Source organism: Oncorhynchus clarkii, chromosome 15 (genome assembly GCF_045791955.1).
Source record: "Oncorhynchus clarkii lewisi isolate Uvic-CL-2024 chromosome 15, UVic_Ocla_1.0, whole genome shotgun sequence".
In the NCBI taxonomy this organism is placed as follows: Eukaryota; Metazoa; Chordata; class Actinopteri; order Salmoniformes; family Salmonidae; genus Oncorhynchus; species Oncorhynchus clarkii.
The window spans coordinates 1,996,612-2,006,158 of record NC_092161.1 but is presented as its reverse complement, the minus strand read 5'-3'; the positions used below and the strand labels follow the sequence as shown (position 1 = coordinate 2,006,158).

Sequence of the window (9,547 nt, the reverse complement as noted above, 5' to 3'; positions counted from 1 at the left end):
CCAGAGCGGGCCGGGGCACAGCCATGGGTGGAGACACCGGATATGGGCTAGTGTGGTTACACTCTAAAACTACATTGGAGGTGGATTTGGTAGCAACTCTCTTACAACGGCGGCAGGGTAGCCTAGTGGTTAGAGCATTGGGCTGGTAGCCGGAAGGTTGCAAGTTCAAATCCCCGAGCTGACAAGGTACAAATCTGTCGTTCTGCCCATGAACAAGGCAGTTAACCCACTGTTCCTAGGCTGTCATTGAAAATAAGAATTTGTTCTTAACTGACTTGCCTGGTTAAATAAAGGTAAAAAAAACAAAAAAACAACGGCTCTGGTGGACATTCCTGCAGTCAGCATGCCACGCTCCCTTAAAACTTGAGACATCTGTGGCATTGTGTTGTTTGACAAAACTGCACATTTTAGAGTGAACTTTTATTGTCCCCAGCACAAGGTGCACCTGTGTAAGGCCATGCTTCTCGATATGCCACCCCTGTCAGGTGGATAGGCTATCTTGGCAACGAAATGCTCACTAACAGGGATGTGCACCAAAGTTGAGAGAAATAAGCATTTTGTGTGTATGGAATATTTTTAGGGGATGTTTTATTTCAGCTCATCAACACTTTACATGTTGCGTTTATATTTTTGTTCAGTATAGATTTAGTAGATGGCATAATGACCTAGAAGACATAAACACATGATCCACCTACAGGTCTGACAGAATCCAGAATGTCCTTTTCCCTCCCCTCTCCACTCCTCCTTCTCTCTCATCTTCTTCTTCTTCTCTCTCTCCTCCTCCCCTTTCTTCTTCTTCTCCTCCTCCCCTTTCTTCTTGCACACAGCTCCTGGCACATAAGTAGTCCTAGCGATGTGAAGTCTCTGTGAGTGTATGTACTGTTGGTTTCCCTCTGTGTGTGAGTGTGTTTAAGAGTGTGTGATCAAGAGGCAGCCAGGGCCTTAACCAGGTAGAGCTTGTCTCCCTGCTCGCTGGTGAAGATGGGAGCCTTCTTGTAGTGATCCACCAAGTCCTCCAGAGAACTGAACTTCCTCTGGCCAATGCAGTACAAACCATCCTTCAACTGAACCTTGAAATGCTTGTTCTTCCCCTGGGCCTTCAGAGAGATGGAGAAATCATTGGGCTGGGGAGAGAGAGGGAGACAGAGAAAGGTCAATACAGGCTGTAAACTGAGCAGACAGTAAACACTATTAATCTCATGACAGATTCTACTACTTGTGACTGTAGGGCATTTTCATCTAAAAGAGGACCAATGAGCACCAACAGTTTCAAGTTGAAACGCTAACAGGTTCCTCCTCGGCAAGGCAGGGCTGAGAGCTACGCCACCGTTTATAACTATAAGTATAATATAAGAAATCAATGATGTCCAGCTCAGGGCTCCAGCAGTGCATTTGATTTGTTAACTTGCTAGCCAAGTGGCTAGATGTCAAGATAAAGCTCATTGGTTACAACAGAGACTAATATATATATATATACACACACTACCGTTCAAAAGTTTGGCGTCACTTAGAAATGTCCTTGTTTTTGAAAGAAGAGCACATTTTTTGTGGCCCATTAAAATAACATCAAATTGATCAGAAAAACAGCGTAGACATTGTTAATGTTGTAAATAACTATTGTAGCTGGAAACGGCTGATTTTTTATGGAATATCTACATAGGCGTACAGAGGCCCATTATCAGCAACCATCACTCCTATGTTCCAATGGCACGTTGAGTTAGCTAATCCAAGTTTATCATTTTAAAAGGCTAATTGATCATTAGAAAACCCTTTTGAAATGATGTTAGCACAGCTGAAAACTGTTGTCCTGATTAAAGAAGCAATAAAACTGGCCTTCTTTAGACTACTTGAGTATCTGGAGCATCAGCATTTGTGGGTTTGATTACAGGCTCAAAATGGCCAGAAACAAAGACCTTTCTTCTGAAACTCGTCAGTCTATTCCTGTTCTGAGAAATGATAACTATTCCATGCGAGAAATTGCCAAGAAACTGAACATCTCGTCCAACGCTGTGTACTACTCCCTTCACAGAACAGTGCAAACTGTCTCTAACCAGAATAGAAAGAGGAGTGGGAGGCCCCGGTGCACAACTGAGCAAGAGGACAAGTACATTAGTGTCTAGTTTGAGAAACAGACGCCCCACAAGTCCTCAACTGGCAGCGTCATTACATAGGCACCGCAAAACACCAGTCAACAGTGATGAGGCGACTCCGGGATGCTGGCCTGCTAGGCAGAGTTCCTCTGTCCAGTCTCAACGTCAACAGTGAAGAGGCGACTCCGGGATGCTGGCCTGCTAGGCAGAGTTCCTCTGTCCAGTCTCAACGTCGACAGTGAAGAGGCGACTCCGGGATGCTGGCCTGCTAGGAAGAGTTCCTCTGTCCAGTCTCAACGTCGACAGTGAAGAGGCGACTCCGGGATGCTGGCCTGCTAGGCAGAGTTCCTCTGTCCAGTCTCAACGTCAACAGTGAAGAGGCGACTCCGGGATGCTGGCCTGCTAGGCAGAGTTCCTCTGTCCAGTCTCAACGTCGACAGTGAAGAGGCGACTCCGGGATGCTGGCCTGCTAGGCAGAGTTCCTCTGTCCAGTCTCAACGTCGACAGTGATGAGGCGACTCCGGGATGCTGGCCTGCTAGGCAGAGTTCCTCTGTCCAGTCTCAACGTCGACAGTGATGAGGCGACTCCGGGATGCTGGCCTGCTAGACAGAGTTCCTCTGTCCAGTCTCAACGTCGACAGTGATGAGGCGACTCCGGGATGCTGGCCTGCTAGGCAGAGTTCCTCTGTCCAGTCTCATCGTCGACAGTGATGAGGCGACTCCGGGATGCTGGCCTGCTAGGCAGAGTTCCTCTGTCCAGTCTCAACGTCGACAGTGATGAGGCGACTCCGGGATGCTGGCCTGCTAGGCAGAGTTCCTCTGTCCAGTCTTAACGTCGACAGTGATGAGGCGACTCCGGGATGCTGGCCTGCTAGGCAGAGTTCCTCTGTCCAGTCTCAACGTCGACAGTGATGAGGCGACTCCGGGATGCTGGCCTGCTAGGCAGAGTTGCAAAGAAAAAGACAAATCTCTTTCCAGGATACCACCTTTCCAACACGTAAGTTTGTCAAATGTTTGCCCTGCTAGAGCTGCTCCGGAAACTTCTAGAAGCAACAACGGATCAACAGAAAAATAGTAGGCTAAACAAGCTCACAGAACAGGATTGCCAAGTGCTGAAGTAAAAAATAATATGTCCTCTGTAGCAACACTCACTTTCGACTTCCAAACTGCCTCTTCTTGAAATGGGTTTGGGTTCACCACCTGGCAGTCTGACAGACTAATCTGGGTTTGGCCGATGCCAGGAGAACTCTACCCGCCCCAATGCATAGTGCCAACTGTAAAGTTTGGTGGAGGAGGAATAATGGTCTGGGGCTGTTTTTCAGCATTTGGACTAGGTCTCTTAGTTCCAGTGAAGGAAAATCAACGCTACAGCACACAATGACATTCTAGATGATCATGTGCTTCCAACTGTGTGGCAACAGTTTGGGGAAGGACCTTTCCTGTTTCAGCATGACAACGCCACCTTGCACAAAGCGAGATCCATACAGAAATGGTTTGTTGAGATCGGTGTGGAAGAACTTGACTGGCCTGCTCAGAGTCCTGACCTCAACCCCACCGAACACCTTTGGGATGAATTAGAATGCCGACTGCGAGTAAGGCCTAATCAGGCCTCACTAATGCTCGTGTCTGAATGGAAGCAAGTCCCACAGCAATGTTACAACATCTAGTGGAAAGCCTTCCCAGAAGAATGGAGGCTGTTATAGCAGCAAAGGTGGGGGACCAACTCCATATTAAAGCCTTCACAGAAGAGAGGAGGCTGTATAGACTGTATAGACCACCGTCTGTATAGACCACCGCCTGTATAGACTGTATAGACCACCGCCTGTATAGACCGTCTGTATAGACCACCGCCTGTACAAACTGTATAGACCACCGCCTGTATAGACTGTACAGACCACCGCCTGTACAGACCACCGCCTGTACAGACCACCGCCTGTACAGACCACCGCCTGTACAGACCGTATAGACCACCGCAGACAAAAGTGAACAGCATGCAGACAAAACAGGCTTTTAGCAAGATTTCAAATACAATCACAGGTTGGAAAGCAAATGGTTCCTGCTGAAAAGAAAAGCCTAGTTTGACTGCAGGCTGCCATGTCATCAACTTCCAAATGGGCCTATTGAGGGAACAGCATTGTTTCACTAAGTAAAACAAGAGACAGGCTTCTGGCACGAGGACATTGACCATCGCCAGTCAGTGAGGCGAGATGCATATCAGTGGTTGAGTCAGTGAAACTGGAATGCTTCTTTAGGACTATAATTTCTCCTCATATATTGTACAATATGTCTCCTCCACACACCCTGGGCCTTGGCTATTGATGGATTCAAGACAGGGTCGTTTTTATTGATCTCAGATTCTCAGTGTCTAAATAGCCCGTCATTGATCATTTTCGCAGTATCAAAAAAAAAACTCTGCTAAAGTCTACAGTCACGCTTGTCCTCCCTGTCTAGATAAAGACACCTTGGTCTCAGCATTGACTCCCTGTCTGAATAAAGACACCTTGGTCTCAGCATTGACTCCCTGTCTAAATAAAGAGACCTTGGTCTCAGCATTGACTCCCTGTCTAAATAAAGACACCTTGGTCTCAGCATTGACTCCCTGTCTAAATAAAGACACCTCGGTCTCAGCATTGACTCCCTGTCTAAATAAAGACACCTTGGTCTCAGCATTGACTCCCTGTCTAAATAAAGACACTACGCCATGGTCAAGCCAATTGGCACACCAGTTCTATAATGAGATAGACAAGAGAGCAGAAAACAGACACCCAGGCAAGGCTATCGTGGTTGTAATAAAGTGTAGAAAACAGACTGGCACCCAGGCTAGGCTAATAGTCACAGCTAAAGATGTCTCTATGACTTTGCGGAAATCCATGTCAGAGTTCGGGATGGTGGTACACACCGATGACCTAGTCTCTGATGAGGAAGTCTAAAACCCTGGGCTATATATGAAGGTCAGGACTCACCGATGACCTAGTCTCTGATGAGGAAGTCTCCCTAACTGATAAACGTCTAAAACCATGGGCTATATATGAAGGTCAGGACTCACCGATGACCTAGTCTCTGATGAGGAAGTCTCCTTAACTTAGAAACGTCTAAAACCCTGTGCTATATATGAAGGTCAGGACTCACTAATGACCTAGTCTCTGATGAGGAAGTCTAAAACCCTGGGCTATATATGAAGGTCAGGACTCACCGATGACCTAGTCTCTGATGAGGAAGACTCCCTAACTTATAAACGTCTAAAACCCTGGGCTATATATGAAGGTCAGGACTCACCGATGACCTAGTCTCTGATGAGGAAGACTCCCTAACTTATAAACGTCTAAAACCCTGTGCTATATATGAAGGTCAGGACTCACCGATGACCTAGTCTCTGATGAGGAAGACTCCCTAAATTATAAACGTCTAAAACCCTGGGCTATATATGAAGGTCAGGACTCACCGATGACTCAGAGTCTCTGATGAGGAAGTCTCCCTCCACTCCTCTCTGGTTGAGAGCCACCTCTGCCTGATGACGCGTCACCTTGCCATAGTACCACGGCTTCCCAGCAAACCGCCCCACCGTGGCTGGAGAGATGTAGTCACAGTCGGGCGTGGGCGGCCCCGCGGGGCCCGGTGAGGCATTCTGGGCAGTGGAGTCCTGCTGGGGAGGTAGCACATTGACGTAGTTCTTAGGCACTAGTCCCAGCTGTCCATCTGCTTTACGGCACTTCCACCACTCAGGGTCGTTGTCTGGTTTCTCTACCACCTCCATCACCTCTCCCTTCTCAAAGTTCAGCTCCTCGTCGTTCCCCGAGCTGAAAGGGTACAGCGCCTGCACCGTGTGGAGTCTCCGGTTCCCGTTAGACACACTGTGAACCACTGCTGCTAGCTTCTCAGTCAGTGACCCTATTGGGTCCCCCAAACTGTCACCCCCTCCTCCCCCCGCTGTCCCATCTGCGTCCTCCGTCACGTAGTTGGAAGGGAACCATCCAGAACAGCCCTGGTACCCCCCACGCCACCAGCCATCGCTACACTTCTCCATGACGATGACGCGTGTACCCTTAACCAATGAGAGCTCGTCCTCACGCTCGGCGGTGTAGCTGAACTTGACGAGCGCCGGCAGGTTGAGGTCGTAAAGGCGCTCGCCATTGTCGGAGCACGTGTCGGCGTCGGCGTTCGAGGCCGTGTCACGCATTCCCGTTTTCCGCTTCACCTTCCCGATGCCTGTTGGGAAATACCAGGAGAGGTTGTCATAGTTACTGAGAGGGTATTCAGACAGTTATATTATGGTCTGTTAGGACAGGGAGCGATGCACCATGAGATCTTATAAAAAGGGTGAAACTTGTGTGTGTGATCATAGCTAATATAATAATAAATAATATATGCCATTTAAGAAGACCCTTTTATCCAAAGCGACTTGGGGTGGCCCAAGCGGGAAACAAACCCACAATCCTGCCGTTGCAAACACTACCAAGTGAGTCACACATACACAGTAGTAAATACGTACTACCATCATCACCAGCAGTGGAGGAAAAACTACCCAATTGTCATACTTGAGTAAACGTAAAGATACCTTAATATAGAAAACGACTGAAGTAAAAGTGAAAGTCACCCAGTAAAAAAATACTTGAATAAAAGTCCAAAAGTATTTGGTTTTAAATATACGTAAGTATCAAAAATAAATGTAATTGCCCAAATATACTTAAGAATCAAAAGTGAAAGTTTAAATGATTTCAAATTTCTTATATTTTTTTTCAGTCGAAGACTTGAGTGGCTGGAGTCTGACATTTTCTAGGGCCTTCCTTTGACACCGCCTGGTATAGAGGTGATGCAGCTGTAGACATTTTCTAGGGCCTTCCTTTGACACCGCCTGGTATAGAGGTGATGCAGCTGTAGACATTTTCTAGGGCCTTCCTTTGACACCGCCTGGTATAGAGGTGATGCAGCTGTAGACATTTTCTAGGGCCTTCCTTTGACACCGCCTGGTATAGAGATGATGCAGCTGTAGACTTTTTTGAGGATCTGAGAGCCCATGACAAATCTTTTAAGCCTTCTGCAGGGGAAGAGTCATTGTTGTGCCCTCTTCACGACTATGTTGGTGGTTGTGGACCATGATAGATCTTTAGCGGAGGGACTTGAAGTTCTCGACCCACTCCACTACAGCCTTGTCGATGTGAATGGGTTGTGTTCGGCCCTGTAGTCCACAATCAGCTCCTTTGTCTTGCTAACATTGAGGGAGAGGTTGATGTCCTGGCACCACATGGTCAGGTCTCATACCTCTTCCCTATAGGCGGTCTCATCTTTGTCGGTGATCAGGCCTACCACTGTCGTGTCATCAGCAAACTTAACCTTTTTGGGATAGGGGGCAGCATTTTCACTTTTGGAGGAATAGCGTGCCCAGAGTGAACTGCCTCCTACTCTGTCCCAAATGCTAATATATGCATAGTATTAGTAGTATTGGATATAAAACACTCTGAAGTTTCTAAAACTGTTTGAATGATGTCTATGAGTATAACAGAACTCATATGGCAGGCAAAAAAAGAAAAATGAGAAAAATCCAACCAGGAAGTGGGACATCTGAGGTTTGTAGTTTTTCAAAGCTTGGCCTACCGAACACACAGTGGGATATGGATAAAGTTGCACCTTCCTATGGCTTCCACTAGATGTCAACCGTCTTTAGAAACTTGAATGAGTATTCTACTATAAAGGAGGGGCTCATGAGACCTGTTTGAGTCAGTGGTCTGGCAGTGTCTCAGGCTCGTGACACGAGCCCCCGACAGAGTTACCTCTCGTTCAAGAGCTTTTCTTCAGACATAGGAATTCTCTGGTTGGAACATTATTGATGATTTATGTTAAAAACATCCTCAAGATTGATTCCATACATCGTTTGACATGTTTCTACGACCTGTAACGGAACTTTGAATTTTTGTCTGGACGAAGTGCTCGCGCCTCATGAAGATGAATTAGTGGGCTGAACACGCTAACAACAAGTGGCTATTTGGACATAAATGGATTTTATGGAACTTAATGGAACAAATCAGTCATTTATTGTCAAACTGGGTTTCCTGGGAGTGCATTCTGATGAAGATCATCAAAGGTAAGTGAATATTTATAGTGTTATTTCTAACTTCTGTTGACTCCAAAATGGCGGATATTTCTCTGGCTGGATTGGGCTCTGAGCGCCATTCTCAGATTATGCCTTTTCCTTTTTTTTTTTTTATCTGACACAGCGGTTGCATTAAGGAGAAGTCTATCTTTAGTTATGTGAATAACCCTTGTATCTTTTATCAATGTTTATTTTGAGTATTTCTGCAAAATTGCCGGATGTTTTGGAATCAAAACATTACTGCACGCAAGGCGCCAATGTAAACTGAGATTTTTGGATATAAATATGCACATTATCGAACAAAACATACATGTATTGTGTAACATGATGTCCTATGAGTGTCATCTGATGAAGAGCATCAAAGGTTAGTGATTCATTTTATCTCTAGTTATGCTTTTTGTGACTCCCATCTTTGTCTGGAAAAATGGTTGTGTGTTTTTTGAGACCGACTGGTCTGTGAAGGAGTGAGGAGGTCTCCTTGGTAACAGGGTGAACCAGAGACCGTCTGGTCTGTGAAGGAGTGAGGAGGTCTCCTTGCTAATAGGGTGAACCAGAGACCGTCTGGTCTGTGAAGGAGTGAGGAGGTCTCCTTGGTAACAGGGTGAACTAGAGACCGTCTGGTCTGTGAAGGAGTGAGGAGGTCTCCTTGGTAACAGGGTGAACCAGAGACCGTCTGGTCTGTGAAGGAGTGTCCTTGGTAACAGGGTGGACCAGAGACCGTCTGGTCTGTGAAGGAGGTCTCCTTGGTAACAGGGTGAACCAGAGACTGTCTGGTCTGTGAAGGAGTGAGGAGGTCTCCTTGGTAACAGGGTGAACCAGAGACCGTCTGGTCTGTGAAGGAGGTCTCCTCGGTAACAGGGTGAACCAGAGACCGTCTGGTCTGTGAAGGAGTGTCCTTGGTAACAGGGTGAACCAGAGACGGTCTGGTCTGTGAAGGAGTGTCCTTGGTAACAGGGTGAACCAGAGACCGTCTGGTCTGTGAAGGAGTGTCCTTGGTAACAGGGTGAACCAGAGACCGTCTGGTCTGTGAAGGAGTGAGGAGGTCTCCTTGGTAACAGGGTGAACCAGAGACCATCTGGTCTGTGAAGGAGTGAGGAGGTCTCCTTGGTAACAGGGTGAACCAGAGACTGTCTGGTCTGTGAAGGAGGTCTCCTCGGTAACAGGGTGAACCAGAGACCGTCTGGTCTGTGAAGGAGTGAGGTCGTCTGCGGTTACATCTCAAATAGCACCCTATTCTCTACATAGTGCACTACTGTTTACAAGGGCCCATAGGTAATAGGGTGCTATTTAGGCCACAGTCTGAGCCGGCTAGTCTATATTACCCCTTCAGGCTGTTGTTGAGCAACCCAGCCAGACAGACAGCAAGCCG

At 47.0% G+C, this 9,547-nt stretch overlaps 1 protein-coding gene across 3 annotated transcripts in view; it reads right to left on the bottom strand.

Annotated features, from left to right (window-relative positions):
* Positions 1-738: 738 nt before the first annotated feature.
* Positions 739-9,547, bottom strand: part of LOC139366868 (SH2/SH3 adapter protein Nck1-like) — a 48,804-nt gene continuing 39,995 nt past the window's right edge. For all 3 annotated transcript variants that reach the window (XM_071104566.1, XM_071104564.1, XM_071104567.1), the window contains 2 exons: positions 5,533-6,296; positions 739-1,124 (listed from right to left, as the gene is read on the bottom strand). In XM_071104566.1, the coding sequence (XP_070960667.1) occupies positions 924-1,124; positions 5,533-6,296 (965 nt within the window). In that variant the 3' untranslated portion in view covers positions 739-923. The remainder of the gene's footprint in view (positions 1,125-5,532; positions 6,297-9,547) is intronic.